We start from the raw sequence: 19022 nt of genomic DNA on the forward strand, positions 1-19022 counted from the left end.
AGGGGGAGGAATAGAAAGTGCAGGGATCTAGTGTGCCAGTTCATGAGATGCATATGAGGTAGGGAGATGGGCTATGTCAGGGGTGTCCAAACTTTTTTCAAAGAGGGCCAGATTTGAAGAAGTGAACATGCGTGAGGGCCGTCCCCGCACTCTCAGCCCCAAGGCAGAGGGCCCACAGGCTCGGAGGCGGGCGGAGAGCGCAGGGCACGCCGGCTTCACGGCGGCCCAGGGGCAGGGCAAACCCGCAGGGGAGCAGGGCTGCAGACGTGCCCTACAGGGCAGGCTCTAGGACCGCGAAGGCCATGGGCGGCGGCGGCGCAGCCGGAAGCGGCGCACTGGGCGCGCCAGTTCAAAAGAGCGCCGGGGAGCCAGGAGAGGGGGAGGAAGCGGGGGCCGTATTAAATCGGAACACGGGCCGCAATTGGCCCGCGGGCCGGACTTTGAACATGCCTGGGCTATGTGGACTGCATGCCCAGCGGGCCACAGGTTGCCCATCACTGACTTAAGTCATTCCTGGGTGCACCCAAAATGGCACCATTACTTGTAGAATAGAGAGCAAGAAGTCTGTTACACAGTCATGCCTCTATTTCAAGTAACAGTTAACGAGCCACTTTCCATTCTCTAGCTTTCACCAAAAGTTCACCTGTGGAACAAAACAAGTACATGGCTCGAGGGGCCAACATTTGAGACTACTCCTTTCTAACATAACTGTGTGCACATATTTTTAAAGCAAAAAAGCTAAACAAACCCCACAAAGAAGAGAATTGAATAAAGATGGTGTTAATTAAAATGTGTTCAGCTTGTAATTGATCGGCTACATTTGGTAAGACACGCACAGCTGCAGCTTAGCGAGACTTACAGGACAGTAATGGTTTTCTGGGCATTTGTCACAGTTTCCCTTGCCCCTTTGTAATTGGTATTCTCCGATCTTGCAGGCCTCACATTTGCTGTCGCTGGGGCCTTTATATGTACCTACAAATCAAAAGAAGCACAAAATGAGGAGTAGGATTAGAGTATTGGGATTTTTGGTATCTGTTCACCTGTGCTGTAAAAAAGTAGAAGACATTTAATGCACAAAAAACAAAACCTGGGGTCTGAACTGGTCTATGCTGATGGGCAGAGAAAACTAAAAGAGAATGCATGGGAGACAGGCAGCCTGCTTTTCTAAACTTGGTGACTGGAGTAAGTTTGAGTCATGAGTTCAGTGGAAAAGCAGGGAAATGACATTCTGCATTTTCACACAGTTCAAAAGTGAGGATGAGCTCAAGCTGCAAACGTCTATATTGGTTCCAAAGTTTAAAGGTGTTTGTCTGACTGGTTTGAATCCATCTGTCCTATCAGACTGCAAGCTGATAGTTGTTTAAAAATTGCTAAATAGTTGGGATTTTTTTTCATTTTCTGAACTTCATATGTTCGTAAGAACTATGGGACTAAAACTGTGATACTGTGTGTTTGCATTTAAAAATATTTAATGTGCCTTGTACATTAATTTTAAAACACTACTTCGCTATGGAATTTCCTGGAGTGTGTTAGCCTTGCTGCTGCTTATGGGGCCATGCATAATGCTGTATTAGTGACTCATGTGGCTTGGTGTTTATATAAGGCAGTATTGAATCTGAACATTTCATCATTTTCCCCTTTTATGAGCTTCACTGTTTTCGGCTTAAGCCAGGTCTCCAATGGGAATACCGTTATAGGAATACCAGCATACTATCCCAGTAAAGCACTCATAATGGATGCGATGCTTAGTGACTCTGTTTTCACCCGAGTAGATTAATCCACCTCGTGAGCAAAACAAAATAATCAGGCAAAACCACAGTTTTGCTGGTATAACCTGTATTAGTCACATTGGGATTCAGGATGGCTAGTGTGGGCCCAGACTGAGGCTCAGGAACTAGTAGGGTGGCAGCATTAAGACAAGGAATAAATGAGAAGGGAATACAGGGCCACAGGAGGTAGGGAGATTGTAGGTCAATATAAGGATGGGGCAGATGTGCCTGGTGGAATGGAAGAGACTAGGGGTCAACCAGGGTCTGTCTGGAGGAAGCTCTCCAACTTTCTAATAATCTCTTCTTCTCCCCTCTTAAAAAAAAAAAAACAACAACAACAACAACAAAAAATTGTTCTTCTATCCACACCCACTCCAGGATCAATCCCAGGCTTCTTCCTTCTTTCTCAGCTCCTCCCTTACCCTTGAATCTCGCAAGCTTTTCCTGCTTCCAAGGGGAGCAAGAAATGTGTTTGTGTTGTAGTTTAAATGAATTTCTCAAAGTTCTGTATTAAAATGTCCCGTAAGGAATCTATTTGTCAAAAAAAATTCTTGAACCTTTACTTTTTTGGTCTGTATAGCTACAGACATCCTTGCTGACAGGTATTTTGAAATAAATACCAAAATAATTGAAATTAGTGTGATTTTATGGTGGTGGTTTGACAAATAAAAAATGCAGAGTTTTAAATGTTTTTCACGGAATTTTAAATTTTTTTACACCGAATTCCTGCAGGAGTAAGCAGAAGTGTTTTGGAGTATGCTGTAACTAACCTCGTGTATACTTGTGAACGACCCCGTTGCTGATCAACATTACCAGCTGAAATCCTAATGTATTGATGCTAAAAACAGTTTGCCTGCTAGCATGGTGGAAATAAAAGTTGCAAGAACTGTTCTGCAATCCTGATGAAATAGTGTCTTCTGCAATCTCTAGCTGAGAACAGGTGCCGGAAGCTTTCCCATTTGCTAGTAAAAATCACTTTAAAGCACTTCTGCAAGTTTAATTCTCCATATAGAGCTCAGTGTTCTCAGGCGGAATATCAGCTTAATTTCCCCTCTTATTAATTACCTGGCAGACAAGGTGCACATTCTTCAGATGCTTCTCTAAGGGCCTCTTCTCCTGTGGGGCAAATTGTACACTGGCTGCAGTTGGCAGTACTTTGGAGAGAAGAGGAGAGAGGAAACGAAAGATATGAATATAGCCTAACTCTAGCAGAATCATCTGATCCCGCATGTAAACTGAGTATGACATTGAGCAATACCTGAATAGGTTTATACTATTTGGATGTTAACGCTTGCATTAAGAGCTGAGGCTATTGTCTCTCTTAGGATTTTAGCTAGCTGTGTGGCTGCATTAATACAAACTTCGAGGGCAGACCCATCTATCTGAGGTAAGATACACCAATGCAAGTCCCAACTGAAAGTGGTACAGCACATCTACAATAGGAAGGGGAGACAGAAAAGCCTTATGGGTAGAGCCCTGCACGGATACAAAATTTTATACACATCTGTATCCACAAATATGAGCTACTGATATCCGTATCTACAGCCGGAGATTTGCAGGGCTCTACTTATGGAATGTGAAACCGTCACAGAACACTGATCAGTTCTGATAACGCTCAGTATCGAAGCTCATTTCTTAAAACAAAAGGCCAGTATTTGCCAGCTCATTGTTACTTATTTTCTTTCTCTCATTTCCTTCCCACTGAGGAATTTTTTATACTGAATTCTCAAGCTCCTCTATCCCAAATTACTCTCATGACTTTGCACAGGAGCTTATCTCCGGCAGCTTCACCTCCTTAGTTATCCAGGGAATTTAATCTTAATGTTGAGTGACTTATCTCCTTTAATTAAAAGTTTCTCTACTCAGATTCTTGTGCTTGCAAGTGGGGAAGTAGTGCCTCTCAGAGGCACTCAGGATCAGTGTGTGACTTTTCCCCCAGATTATTGGGAGTGGGCTGGAGCCAGTTCTCTGTTCTAGAGTTGCAAAGGAACCCAGATATTAAACCCAGCCCTGGTTGTTGCTGGCTCCACCTGGCAGAAGGGTGACAAAAAGAAACTTACAATCCTGTCCATACCCCTGAAAAGTTATAGAAGTGTTTCTTACTTGCAGAATGATCCTAGTGGACAGGGGAGACAGAATGCTGAATTTTGCTGGAAGCTGAAATATCCTAAAGAAACAGAAAAGAGGAAACTTCCCTAAGCTCATGTAATGCCACTATTTAATTATCAAGGTTATCAAGCATTACGACAAGGCCCACCAATAATGTGTAAATAATGTGTAATAATGTGTAAAACCTCATGTGTTCTGCTGACTGATTTTGGAGAGAGGGATGTTTGAAATTTTTTAAGAAGTCCTAAACCCAGGAAATAATCACAATAACGTTGCAATATTGGCACAGCCACTTCACTTCTACCTAGTGATATTACCAAGATTTAAAACTCTCAAGAAATGCAAAGTGACACTTTGTGTCCCCTCATGGGTAGACAGGCCCTGCAGAGTTGCTGGTGGTAGGTTGAGGAGCACTTCATCCCGGTTTTACATTCAACTGAGTGAAGGTGAAAAAGACGAACGATAGAAATGCAGTTTCGAGTATAGGCTACCAGCATGGTCTCAAGGATGGGGGGTTGCCATCCTACCTTTCCCATATGAAAGCTATAGGGAGGGATGTTTTGCCTATATTCAGGAAAGGCAACTGTGCTTCTGACCCAGTCATCTGAAGCAGCAGGAACTTACTCTAGTCAGGGTACATGAACATCTACCCTCCCTTCTGAAGAAAGACAGGCAGACCTGAAGAGAGACTACATTTCTATCACGGCTACATTTCTATCACTGAAGAGAGAGAGAGACACCCTACAGGAAGATTATTGAGGTCTGAGGGGAGCATAAACTGCTTTATTATACACAAGAACCAAGTGAGATGCGGCGTTTGACTTAGTTTTACACCAAATTAGCAAAAATACCGAATAGACAAGGAAAAGACGGGAAAGCTAGTCTTTCCCTTCCTATGGTTTTTTGGTCTAAAATAACCCTGTTACTCAATGCTACTTTTTCTTTTCAGTAATCTGTTACTGTGATATGTTATAAGAAAAATCTTGTTCATGCTGCCATCACAGCACACCTGTAAGATGAGGAGGAGTCAAAGCATACCTTTTCCGCATGGGCTGCAGGCTGATGCCCCAGATGCATTGGAATAAGAGCCAGGGTGACAGGGCAGGCATGCCTCACTTCTTGTTAAACTAAAAAGAGTTGAGCAGAGTTAGTTCAGTTTTATATATTTTCCTTGAGGAAAAACGTCAGTCAAATGTAAGCTGCTTAAAAGGCTTCTGAACTTGACAGACCTATTTGCTTGCATCATATGCATCTTTAGGAAATATAGAAATAGTTTAATGGGGGTGAAGCCTTTTGGGGGTAGAACCCAACTAGAACTCTGGCTGTAAAATCCCATTTAATCGGTTAATTGGTTAAATGTTACATTTGAATGGTTAATCAATTAAAGGGGCAGTGGGCGGGGGGCCATTCCAGCCAAACTGGAGCAAGTCCCCCCTCCCACTGCAGACCACTGAAGTGGTCACCCCTCTTCCTCCACCCCCACCTGTTGCAGACAGCAGCTGCTCCAGACCATCAGAGCAGACCCTACCTGTGACACACCCAGGCCCACTGCAGATGGAGGCGGCGCTGGACAGCCACAGCAGCCTCTGTCCATGGCCAACCCCCCAGGGCTGGAGCAGCTCCCTGTCCATGGCAGGTGGGAAGTTGTTCCAACCTCCACCAGTTGACCAGAACTGCTAAGCCTCATGTTTTATGGGTGAGGCGTACCAGTTAACTGGTTAACCTTTCACATACCCAACTAGAACTAGCCTGAGCTTTAAACATTCATTCAATTCAATGATGTTCCCAAATTCATTACTAGTAGAGATTGTTTATGCATTTCCTGCAGTGCACTTCAAGCTTTACAGCCAGCTTTACAGGCAGGGACAAGATTAAAAAGTCTTGTCTTCAAAGCAGTTAGGCCAAGATTTGAAAGCATGGGTGCCTAAGTTAGGAGCCTGAGTTCACATTCAGGTACTTGAGACCTGATTTTCAAATGTGCAGAACAACCAGCTGATTTTTATGTGAGCTGTGGGGTGTTCAGCACCTTTGAACATTGGGTCACTTCAACAGAAGCCTCAGCAAGGATTTGGAGTCCCACTTGAGGTATCCCATGTTGAAAATCTTGGCCATACAGTCTCAGTGTTACCAGAACCAGAGCTGGCATGGTAATGAAATGTCAACTCTTTTTAGAGGAGAAGGGTGCATGAAATGGCTTCGGCATTTCTTATCCAAATCATAGAATACTAGAACTGGAAGGGACCTTGAGAGATCATCAAGTCCAGTCCCCTGCCCTCACGGCAGGACCAAGTGCCATCTAAATCATCACTGACAGATGTCTATCCATCCTGCTCTTAAATATCTCCAGTGACAGAGATTCCACAACCTCCGTAGGCAATTTATTTCAGTGTTTAACCACCCTGCCAGTTAGGAAGTTTTTCCTAATGTCCAACCTAAACCACCCTTGATACAATTTAAGCCCACTGCTTCTTATCCTATCCTCAGAGGCCACGAAGAACAATTTTTCTCCTTCCATAACACTCTTTTAGGTACTTAAAACTCCTATCATGTTCCCTTTGTCTTCCCTTTCTAAACTAAACATACCCAATTCTTCCAGTCTTCCCTCATAGGTCATGGTCTCTAGACCTTTCATAATTTTTATTGCTCTTCTCTGGACTTTCTCCAATTTTTCCATGTCTTTCTTGAAATGTGATACCCAGAATTGGACACAATACTCCAACTGAGGCCTAATCAGTGGTGAGCAGAGTGGAACAATGACTTCTCATGTCTTGCTCACAATTAACTCCTGTTAATTCATCCCAGAATCATATTTGCTTTTTTTGCAACAGCATCACACTGTTGACTAAGATTAAGCTTGTGGGCCACTATGACCCCTAGATCCCTTTCTGCATTACTCCTTCCTAGACCATCATTTCCCATTCTGTATGTATGAAACTAATTGGTTGTTCTTTCCTAAGTAGAGTACTTTGCATTTGTCCTTATTAAACTTCATCCTGTTTACCTCAGACCATTTTTCTAGTTTGTCCAGATCATTTTGAATTATGTCCCTATCCTCCAAAGCACTTGCAACCCTTCCCAGCTCGGTATCATCTGCAAACTTAATAAGTGTATTCTCTATGCCACCTTCTGAAATTGTAGATCATACCACTTTTCCAAATGAGGAATCTCTTTCTCCGTTTGATCCTTCTCCTCCATGCCCCCATAGCTATGTTTCCCTTTCCCCTATTATTAATGGTAATTCTTGCCACTGTGGAACTTGCACTGTGATCAGACATATTCTGTTGCTACTGATTCTGAGGCCCAGTAGAATTCATTGCTGACCTGACTGGGTTAAAGAACCACTGAATGCAGGTTCGCATTGGGGTTTGTATTAAAGGTAACAATTAGGAGACATAGATTTGGTAGCAGAAGCTTTTGTTCTTGGAACTGAGACAGCTTTGTTAAGGCATCATTGGCAACACCGAGAAACCCAATTATCTGTAGCTCAAGAGTCCTGTGGCCATTGTAACAATTCAACTACAAGAATTTAGTTTGGCTTTTAATAAGGGACCACCCACCTGTCTTACAGAGTCTGAAAGTTACCAAGAGAACAAGTTCTGCAGAGCCTTCCAGCAGTCATATGGGTTTCAGAAACTGGCCTGAAGGAAGTTGCTAAACCACAATCAGCTGAAGCTTTTGGCACCAAGTGATGGGATTTTTAATTAAAGTGGTGTAGCTCTGAGACTGCCTGTACATGTTAGTTTGTGTCTAATGTAGGTAAAGGGCCAGTACATGATTCCAAATGAAACATTTGCACACATGTGATCAGTGAGTCACAACTGATCATGCACAGGGGGCACAGCTGTTATTTCTATAGCAGACGTAAGATGGAGATGAGTCCAGATAAGTTACAGCTGTACCCAAGTCACGACTCCACTATACCCGACGTTCTACAGACTTTGAAGTCTGGACAATCTGTGAGGTCTGGTTTCTTAGGCCAACACATGCATTTGTAGAGATTGTGATAGGCTCAGTGGCAGTCATTAATGAATTAAATCTCTCAGCACTTCACTGAGACAGTGAAATAGTAACCCCCTTTTCATAGAATCATAGAGTTGAAAGAGACCTGCAGAGGTTATCGAGTCCAACCCTCTTCCCAAAGCAGGACCAACCCCAACCAGGGCTTTGTCCAGCCAGAACTTAAAAACCTCTAGGGATGGAGATTCCACCACTTCCCTAGGTAATCCTAGGGAGAAACAGTAACAGGAAACTTGGAAATGGCAGAGATGCTTAATGACAACTTTGTTTCGGTCTTCACTGAGATGTCTGAAGGAATGCCTAACACAGTGAATGCTAGTGGGAAGGGAGTAGGTTTAGAAGATAAAATAAAAAAAGAACAAGTTAAAAATCACCTAGAAAAGTTAGATGCCTGCAAGTCACCAGGGCCTGAATACATCCTAGAATACTCAAGAAGACTGGAAAAGGGCAAATATAGTGCCCATCTATAAAAAGAGAAATAAGAATAACCCAGGAAACTACAGACCAGTTAGTTTAACTTCTGTCAGAGAAGATAATGGAGCAAGCAATTAAGGAATTCATCTGCAAACACTTGGAAGATAATAAGGTGACAGGGAACAGCCAGCATGGATTTGTAAAGAACAAATCATGTCAAACCAATCTGATAGCTTTCTTTGATAGCATAACGAGTCTTATGGATAAGGGAGAAGCGGTGGATGTGGTATACCTAGACTTAGTAAGGCATTTGATACGGTCTTGCATGATATTCTTATCAATAAACAAGGCAAATACAACTTAGATGGGGCTACTATAAGGTGAGTGCATAACAGGATACAGTTTAATAAAGACAAATGCAAAGTGCTCCACTTAGGAAGGAACAATCACACATACAGAATGGGAAGCAACTGTATAGGAAGGAGTACGGCAGAAAGGGATCTAGGGGTTATAGTGGACCACAAGCTGAACATGAGTCAGCAGTGTGATGCTGTTGCAAAAAAAGCAAACATGATTCTGGGATGCATTAACAGGTGTGTTGTGAGCAAGACACGAGAAGTCATTCTTCTGCTCTACTCTGAGCTGGTTAGGCCTCAGTTGGAGTATTGTGTCCAGTTCTGGGCATCGCATTTCAGGAAAGATGTGGAGAAATTGGAGAGGGTCCAGAGAAGAGCAACAAGAATGATTAAAGATCTAGAGAACATGACCTGTGAAGGAAGGCTGAAAGAATTGGGTTTATTTAGTGTGGAAAAGAGAAGATTGAGGGAGGACATGATAGCAGTTTTCAGGTATCTAAAAGGGTGTCATAAGGAGGAGGGAGAAAACTTGTTCATCTTGGCCTCTGAGGGTAGAACAAGAAGCAATGGGCTTAAACTGCAGCAAGGGAGGTTTAGGTTGGACATTAGGAAAAAGTTCCTAACTGTCAGGGTAGTTAAACACTGGAATAAATTGCCCAGGGAGGTTGTGGAATCTCCATCTCTGGAGATATTTAAGAGTAGGTTAGATAAATGTCTATTAGGGATGGTCTAGACAGTACTGGGTCCTGTCATGAGGGCAGGGGACTGGACTCGATGACCTCTCGAGGTCCCTTCCAGTCCTAGTATTCCAGTGCTTCACCACCCTCCTAGTGAAATAGTTTTTCTTAATATCCAACCTAGACCTCTCCCACTACAGCTTGAGACCATTGCTCCTGGACACTATTGAGAACAGCCTCTCTCCAACCTCTTTGGAATGCCCCCTTCGGGTAGTTGAAGGCTGCTATCAGTTCCCCCCTTGTTCTCCTCTAGTCTAAATAAGCCCAAATACCTCAGCCTCTCCTTGTAAGTCAGCTTTTACAGATAGAAAAACTTAGAGGCAGAGGATACAAGTCACCTTTGAGTGATTCAGTAGGCAGTATATGGAAGAGCTGGAGCAAAAACCTCACCTTTCCTGGTTTTCACCCATAGTTTCTGATTAAGCAAAATCCTGCATGTTCTACAGTTGAGAAACCTGATTAACACTGCCCCTGCAGCCTAACCAGGGGAAGCAAAAGAGCTTCTACATTCCAAGAAATTATTATTGATCATGTTTATTTTGGTAGTGCCTAAAGGCAAACCAAGAACAAGGTCCCATTAGCTAGGCACTTGTACAAACCCAAAATAGTTGTAATGAGAGAGAAGGAATGCACAATTGCCTAACAAAAATATGGTCTTAATCACAACAGTGGACTACATACTTACTTAGTGTAATATCCTTGTGGGCAAAGCAGGCATGACAGTTTTCCGGCTAGAGGCTGATACTGACCCACTGGACAAGATACACAATCGACAGGGTCTGCACAGGTACCCTCTGAGCAGCAGAAACAACTCAACGCTTCTAAAGTAGAATCAACATTTTTTTTAAATGACATTTGTATCCAAAGGTAAAACACCAGTTTTTGAAACATCAATATAAGGAATGTAAAAATATTTTTGCCTAAGGCCTCTGAAAAAATTATCAAAATGTTGTCCCCACACAATACTGAATATTGAAATTCAAAATAAGAATTTTGATTTATATTATTAATTATATAATAACCCCAAAGTACTTGATTCTGCTCAGACTAGCACAAGAAACAAGGTCTCAGATCTGTTGTCTCAGTTGTGGAATCTTTACCATTAATAAGGTTATTTTTAATTTGAGAGACCAATAGGTTTTTCTTTACCCTCAGTCCAAACTAATCAAAGATCAAAAGTAATTTTTTTAATTAAGTATGCTTGGCAGGAAAAAGAACTGAAGCAGAAAACCCCAAAACGGAGAATTCTGCCTTACGCAGAAATAGTCAATCCCACATCATAAAAATTCTCTCAGTCTTAACGCTACAAAACCAGTCACAGAGGGGTAGCCGTGTTAGTCTGTAACTTTAAAAACGAGTAATCCTATCACACCTTAGAGATTAACAAAAATATATGAGCTTTCGTGGGTAAATCCCACTTCATCAGATGAGCTGGAGTGGAAAGCAAAGCCAGTTTATTCTACATAGAATAATTATGTAGGATTTGCTGTGTCAGCTCTTGATCCATCACATCTGCTATCCTTCCTCTGGGGGAAGCCAGTGCCTGCTACTTTGCAACAAAGCATGTGAGAAGAGAAAGATTATAATGGATCCAAGTCTGCAAAGTTGTGCATGGTGGTGTTGGGAATTGGTTCTTGATCTCTGCAGGGGCTGATTCACGCCTTGAAGCGTGAGAACTGGTTAGCCCTCTCTTAAGCACTCCCTGATACATGTTTTATTTTCAGTCCTAATATTATGCAGCCTGTTAAAACAACAGACTATGGTATTATTTAGCTCACCTACTGCTGTAGTGAATTTCACAGGTTGACCGCACATGGTATGAAGGAAAATTTCCTTTTTGGTGGGTTTTATTTTTTAATTTTGAACATCACATGAATCCTTAAGAAGAGCTGAATACTTCAGGCATAAGCACAGAACAGGTATTCTGCACTGTGTAGGGGTAGAGATGATGTTCCCACTAACAGTCTGGTTAATGGATACATTTGCCATCTGTTTCTGGCCTACATATTTATCTGAGCTCTTTAAGGCATTCTTATTACCTCAGAATGTGAGAGCTTAACAATAGAGAGAAAGAAAGTGCACACTCACCCTTTGAAGGCAACCTGCAGTGAGAAAAAGAAAGGAGGAAGCAGGCTGCCCTCTTTTGCTTTTTTAAAGAGCATGAAAGGCCTTTTTTTTATGATGATGATTTGTACTTTAGAAAATCATAAATGTCAAGTCTCATTGCTATGGGACTTCCTGGGTCACAGAGCTCTCTCTGCTCTTAACTGATAGAGCAGGAATCCTAAGTCTTTAATGGAAGTTTCCTTCTTCCAATTGTTTGAGACAAATAATTTAAAATTGTTTTTGCTCATACCTACCATGCTTAGAATCCCTTCCTCTCCCAATCAGCTTTGTTTCACCTGCATGGCATGTTTAGGGTATGATCCTACCACTTCTTAAATAAGCTATGGAGTCCCCCAGATTGGACAGGACAGACCAAGCCAGATGTTCTAATGTAAGAAATGAGTAGAGGAAAAAATCTGAGCCTTCCTATGTGACATGATAGTGCAATAACAAAACCACACACCCAGCTTCCATCCCTTTTGTAATCACCTCTATAGAAAAGTAAGAGAGCTGCAGTGGGCAGGGAAATCGCTTTGCCTCTTACCCTTGCTGGGAAATGTTCCTGGTGAACAAGGTGTGCAGGCCGTCGCATTCACCACACTGCAGTTTGTGGATTCTGGAGTGCTTGCGAATGGAGTGGCTGATGGAACCCCAGAGGAGGCTGACACCTTTGGAGCAGTAGAAGACATGCTGGTAGATGCTGTGCCATTGGAGGTAGCTGATGTTACCCCAGCCAACTCGGTCACAGCTGATGTTGGTCCTGTAGAAGCCTGAATAGTGGTCCCATTTGGAATGGTGGATGCTGTACCAGTTAGGGTGGTGGACGAAACCTCAGCAGGTACTGTTGTGGCAGAGAGCACCCTTGGAGTTTCTGTAGGGTTTGCAGTGGCTGACAGTGTTTCTGTGTCAGCTGTAGTTGACACCGTAGAGACCCCAACAGCGGTTGCACTTGGAGCAGCTGACAAAACATCAGCAGACACCTGCAGTGATCCCGTAGAGACTGGGGCAGTGGTCATCTGTCCAACAACAATTCCTAAGAGGAAAAAAGTTGTTAGTAGTTCAGTTAGCCCTGATCTTATTTTGAAATAAGCAGAGCAACCACGCTACCAAGCCTAGTTATTTCAAAATAATAACTCCTGCTTTCCTTGGAGAATAAGCTTATTTCAAAACAGTTATTTCAAGAGTTATTATTTTAAAATTTGTTATTTTGAAATAATTTCCTAGTGTAGATATGCCCTTAGTGTTCTCTGTGTGTGGAGACAGCCCCATGCAGACACATTTATCTAGTAGTTAAACCAAATCCACTTTTTAATGTTTGGAACTATTTTCACTGTTATGTTCAAGATGCAGAGAGATGCAAACTAGATAAAAGTATATATAATATTTAGTGGTCTAAAGAAGGTAGGTGAGGTGCTTCTCTTCCCTCCCATCTTATAACACATGGGGTACGTCTAGACTACATGCCTCTGTCGGCAAAGGCATGTAGATTAGGCTACCAGGCATAGGAAAATGAAGCGACGATTTAAATAATCGCCGCTTCATTTAAATTTACATGGCTGCCGCGCTGAGCTGACAAACAGCTGATCAGCTGTTTGTCGGCTCAGCGCGGCAGCCATGTAAATTTAAATGAAACGGTGATTATTTAAATTGCTGCTTCATTTTCCTATGCCTGGTAGCCTAATCTACATGCCTCTGGCAACAGAGGCATGTAGCCTAGATGTACCCATGGAGACCTCCAATTAAATTAACAATTGACACATTCAAAACTGATAAATATTTGTCATAAAGTGCATAAGTAGACTGTGGAACTCATTGCCACAGGAAAGTATTGAAGTCAAGAACATAAGGTTCAGAAAGTGATTGGATATGTGAATGAGTAAAAATAATATCCAGAACTGTAATCACATGGACTGAAGGGATATTGAACCTCATGTTTTAGGGCTCAGGTCAATCTCTAAATCTCATCCTGAACTCTTCTAGTTAATGGAGAGTGGCAATAGAAGGTTTTGTAGCTCGTTAGATTGCTGTGTCACCAAGACGATTCTGGCTTTCCTAGTTCTGATCCTTTTTTCCATTAACTTTATATTACGTTTATATATAAATACCAGACCTGCTGACAGGGGCAAAGGGGCAGCTACCTTGGGGACCTGTGATTCAAAAGGTCCCGGGGCTCCCACCCACCACTGCCATTGCTACTGTGGCAGCAGCATCAACTGGAGTTCCAGGCCTTTTAAATCACCCCCAGGCCGTTCTAAGGGCTGTCTGGGAGTAGGTGGGGGAAGAAAGACAACAGTGCAGTGCACTCCAGGTGGCTGAGGGCTATCTATCCCCAGCCCTGCTCCTTCTGCCTGACACCCTGTACCTTCCGGTAGTGCAGAGCGAGCCTCCCCTCCACCTTGCCCAGGGGCCTGGCAAGTCTGTCACCCCTTCCCCCTCCACCCCCACATAATACATAGATTTTTTATAATATATTAACCATTTTCTATTTCAAATATAGCTAAGGTGCAGCATTTAATAATATAAAATATGAATGTCATTATATATATGTCTATATGATATAATCAAAATGTAAATCAATTATTTGTATGGCACAACTGCAAACAACAAAATGCTTTAAAAATCCAACTGGTAAAATTATTAAAATAAAGATAAAAGAATAGAAACAAAGTTCAGGAGAGGTGGATGGAAACAGGGAGGGAAGGAAGAGGGTAGAGAGGAGAGGGAAGAAAAGGGCCATGCATATACGTAATAGGATCATTTAGATACTTGCAGGAAAACATCCCATGCATCTGATAATTTTTCTTGGGTATTTCTGTTACAGTGTACTGTTCTTTCCATGGTGGCCATGCTTACAATATCCCATACTCCAGGCTTTGATTGTGGTCTTTTTTTTTTTAAAGCAGGGAGGGAGGGAGGTTTCCAGTTTTGCTGTACTAGGCTTTTAGTGATTGAGCTTGGCTACCAACATTTTTCAGATTTATTCAACTTCCAATTAACATTCATGAGCTTTAGGTGAATATGTTTCCCCGGTAACACAATTTTATTTGATAGGAAGAAATTTAACTCCGCAATTAAGTTCTGCCCACAACATAAAGAGTATAGGAGCATTCCCAAAGAACATGGTTTAAGTTAGCACCTGTTGAATCACAGCACCAGCATTTGTCTGGTTTAGTAGCACATGTTTTGAATAGTCGGAGAGGAATCCAGTGCATCCTCCATATGCTTGTCTGCTGGATTAATCTTAGAGGTCATAGGAACAATTTGGAGCACTGGTTAAAATTTGTTTCCATTGGCTAGCAGACAATAATTGGCCTGATTCCTTCTCCCATTGCTTTTTTTAGAGAATTTGTGTTTAATTCAAATTTGCTAATCAAGTATGCATATAGTATCACCATAGGTCTCGGCAGCCTGGGTAATATTTGGAAAAGTGAAAGCAATTCCAGTGGTCAGGGATACCACAGGCAATGGGGCCAAGCAGATGGGAGATGCTGGATATATTGCCACTTCTCCTTAGTCTCCAGCCTGAACTTTCTTTTAATATTGTAAAATATCTACTATTTGAGAGAGCCTGTCTGTCTGTCTGCTTAAGAACACCTCCTAAACAGTAAGAGCTAGGACAACCAACTTCAGTATACATCTTCTTCTTATCATAACTTAAAGCAAGGTCAGGGTTTGATTGTGCCAGGAAAATGGGATGTGCCTAGAATGGGATTGCTTCTCAGAAAACCAAACAGAAAAGAGACAGAATCACCAGGCAGATGAAAGGGTTGGTCCCCCCCGCCCATCCTAGACTGCCCCAGCCCTGAGCCTCCTATCCCCTACCTCCCAGGGTACCCTTTAGGGAGGGCAGAGGGGCTGATGCTCCCCCACAGATTCATATGGGGACTTTGCTGGCTGTTCCCTTTCATCAGGAGCAAGGGGGAAGTGCACAGTTTGCTGCATTCCTCCCTCTGGCTGGGGAGTGTAGGGGAAGATGAACCTGGACTTGCCATACACCCCGCCTCTGGCCGTGCCGGCTGGTGTTGTCCTATTTGTTAGGATACAAGAGTTGTGTTTGGAATATAACAGCTTTATCCATGAAATAAATGGTTTATCCAGGATAAGAAACAAATATTGCCTGTGCACTCAGTGGAAAGCTTTCTTTGTATCAAGAGAAATGATTGCATGGAGACTCCTAGAGCATTGAATGCCATAACATTAATCAACTAACGTGTTATCTGAATCATGCATTTTTGTATTAAATCCCACCCAGAGGGGGTTAACCATTTCACTCATTACTTTTTCAGATCTCTCAGCCAATATTTTTTAAATTATTTTCATAGCAGTATTGATTGAAGAAATGGCTGTGTAGCTGTTACACTTTTGTGCATCCTTGCCTGGTTTAAGTAATTAGGGTTTCCTTCATAGTAGCAGTTAACAGGCCTTTCTTGATGGCATTTTTGTAAATGTATTAGAGCTTAGAGGCCAGAAGTTCTCTGAAACGTTGTAGATTTCTATCAGTGGGCTAGTAGGATTGGGGGTCTTGATAGGACTCATTTTCTCCGTGGCCTTGATTATTTCCTCTGCTTTCAAGGGAGTGGCCAGCCTGGCTTGCTGCTCATCTGAAATGTGTGGGACATCATGCTGATCCTAACCAGAAACAGCAATTGTATGGTATCTTTGAAGAAGGGCATTATGGTGTCCATACCTGGACCAAAAATCTAGACATGAAGTCCCCCTTTTCTGACTCAGCCTTCCTTAAAATCTGAGATCAGTTTTCCCACCTGGGGAGCATATGCCAATGGGCTGCCTTGGTTCCAATTCCAGTTTTGTTAAATGTGTCTCACTGTAAGCTATGGGGTGCAAACCTATTGGCTCTAGCATTCCATTGGGTGCTCCTGGAATAAGTTTTCAAAAGGAACCATTATGATCACCTAGTATGACCTACTCAAACCAGCTCCTGGTCGAGTTTATCTTGTCATGGGTACGTCAGAGCCCCTGGTACAGAAGTAGAATTAAGTCCCCAGGATTGCACAGAATGGTAGACATTTTAACAATGAAGTCTTTTGTAGAACATAGCCATTATGATCACCTAGTATGACCTGCTCATTCAAAAACTGGAAGGAAGAAGAGTTATGAAAAGTTGACAAAACTGTTGAAGTTTCTATTTTTTTCACAGAAATTGTACTTTTATAAAATCAATTTTTATCAAATGTTCTAGAAATTGTTGCTAAAATCGGTATTGAAATTTTTAATTGACCAAATTTGGTGATTTATTCTTTCTAGATGGAAGGAGTGATTTCCCGCCCCCCAAAAAATCTCTAAAAATACAGCCAGAAATTGTTAGGATGGGATGACTCATGCCAGCTAGGCCCCCAACTTTGTCCTTTATTTGTCCAGGTAATTGACTGAACTCTATAATTAAAAGAGTAAAATTATTTCTCGCTTACAGCATATGCAACCATTATAGACTTTTGTGGGTCTTTGCCCATGGAAGCTTATGCTGCAATAAATCTGTTAGAGTAGGTCTACACTTGCACCCTCTTTTGAGAGAGGGATACAAATGAAGACATTTGAAATTGCAAATGAAGTCGGGATTAAATATCCCGTGCTTCATTTGCATATTCACATTATTGCGCTATTTCGAAATAGCATTATTTTGAAATAACAGACACTGTTAAGACATGGTTATTTCGAGAGAAAACCTCTCTCTCAAAATAACCCTTATTCCTCATACAATGAGGTTTACCAGTTATTTCGAGAGAAGGGTTTTCTCTCGAAATAACCACGTCTTAACAGCATCTGTTATTTCAAAATAACACTATTTCAAAATAGCGCCATAACGTGAATATGCAAATGAAGCATGGGATATTTAAATCCCGGCTTTATTTGCAATTTCGAATGTCTTCATTTGCATCCCTCTCTTGAAATAGGGTGCAAGTGTAGACATACCCTAAGATGGAGCTCCACCATGCAGACAGGTGTTCCACTTGGCATAAATATTGTAAGGAATACAAAGTTCTTGGAATCCCAACAGTAAAACCTTTAACACGAATATAAAATATTTATTTATATACTAAATAGAGGGGCAAATTCTGTCCTCAGATATATGAAAATAACTCTCATTGAACTCAGTAGGAGCTGTGTATCTGAGGGTGACTTCTGACCTATAGCATGTCATCTGTTGTAACAGCAAGATAAGTATATAAAACCCTTTTGCGGTATGTCCAGTATCTATGCTTTGCTTTGCAGAAAGACTCTGATTATTCTGTGTACCTTGGAGCTACAAGGGTCATTTTCTAACACTTCCTTCTGTCTTTTGCAATTCTACAAGCAAAATGCTGCAAAATATTCAGGATTTAGCTCAGCTGTTAAATGCCTTTCTTCCAAAATACTTTAAACTTAGCTGAGCAATGTGCTCAGCCATATGTGTTTTTCCAGGTCGTTGTAGCAGCTAAGTGTTGTCGTATATATATCCAGTTTCAAGACTAAATGCTTTTAATCATGTCTTTGCAGCCTATTTTCCTTTCCTCTGTTTCTTCATCCTTTCCCCTGCAGTTATACCTTGCTTCCAAAACCAGTAACTGCGTGAAAATGCAAAGTCCCATCGTTATCCCAGTGCAATAGTTCAGAACCCAAACTAGTATCTTTCTAGACAAGAAAGAAGAAAGTCACATGTGAAAAGTAGTTACTCACCCATCAGATAAGCTGCACCTAGACTCCAAAGCAGAGACCGGGGATAGGTACCCATTTTCCAAGGGAGACAGGTCCTCACCAAGGGGGAGCAGCTACTCAGTTCCTAGAGCTAACCGTTTGTCCTTTTTTAAAGTTTTTGTTCCCAATTCCATCACCTGACTCTGATCATGTGGTTGAGTCAAACCAAACCCCCACAACAAACTAAGCAGGATTTACTCAGACTGAGAAGGGCCTTTTGAGAAGAGTCTTGTGCTTCAAAAGCACAAGCCTGAACTAAATATTGTGCAGAAGGGTTTCTGTGTGCTCTGCATACCTGCACTGGAATACACACAAGTGAGACGCTCTCTAAAAGAAACAAAGAGCAGACTAAGCTGCTATTGGATCCAGCAGTCAGCGTTCAGAGGGGGTATGAGGCTGGCTGCTGTCCAGCTCCCATGATCTTAAACTCATTGACAAACATTACATCACTTTCAACATACCCAGGATTTCCCATAACAAGAAAACAGAAACAGCACAAAGAAGTTCTCTTTGTGACGACCACTAAGGGGGATGTAACTAAGGTCAGATGATTTTTGTGGCCAACCTTAGCAAGTTTACTAGATGTGGTACATAAAGCATTTCTGAGTAGTACAGTGCTTAATGGGGAAAGGTTTAATGTAACAAATCTGCATCCTATTGCGGCCCCACTTCTGATTCAGGCATAGGCTGCAATATTGTTTTTGTTATTTATTATTCTTTGAGGTTAGTTTCTGCTGTTTCTCTTTTCTTTGTTGCCTTGTGCTCAGTTCTAGTAGTTTGAGGAAGGATCTTACATGCTTTGCATTTTTATTTATTTAACT

The 19022-nt window shown here is 42.0% G+C and overlaps 1 protein-coding gene across 2 annotated transcripts in view; it reads right to left on the reverse strand.

The window, feature by feature from the left end:
- LOC102463770 (uncharacterized) overlaps positions 1–18569 on the reverse strand; it is a 37443-nt gene extending 18874 nt beyond the window's left edge. The window contains exons 1-7 of one of the 2 annotated variants that reach the window (XM_025190508.3): positions 18184–18569; positions 12053–12541; positions 10088–10223; positions 4917–5005; positions 3873–3936; positions 2835–2923; positions 860–972 (exon numbers count right to left, since the gene is read on the reverse strand). In XM_025190508.3, the coding sequence (XP_025046293.3) occupies positions 860–972; positions 2835–2923; positions 3873–3936; positions 4917–5005; positions 10088–10223; positions 12053–12541; positions 18184–18238 (1035 nt within the window). In that variant the 5' untranslated portion in view covers positions 18239–18569. The remainder of the gene's footprint in view (positions 1–859; positions 973–2834; positions 2924–3872; positions 3937–4916; positions 5006–10087; positions 10224–12052; positions 12542–18183) is intronic. The other variant, XM_006134726.5, reaches the window with a different exon arrangement.
- Between the last annotated feature and the right edge of the window lie 453 nt (positions 18570–19022).

This window comes from Pelodiscus sinensis, chromosome 4 (genome assembly GCF_052426305.1).
Source record: "Pelodiscus sinensis isolate ZL-2025 chromosome 4, ASM5242630v1, whole genome shotgun sequence".
In the NCBI taxonomy this organism is placed as follows: domain Eukaryota; kingdom Metazoa; phylum Chordata; order Testudines; family Trionychidae; genus Pelodiscus; species Pelodiscus sinensis.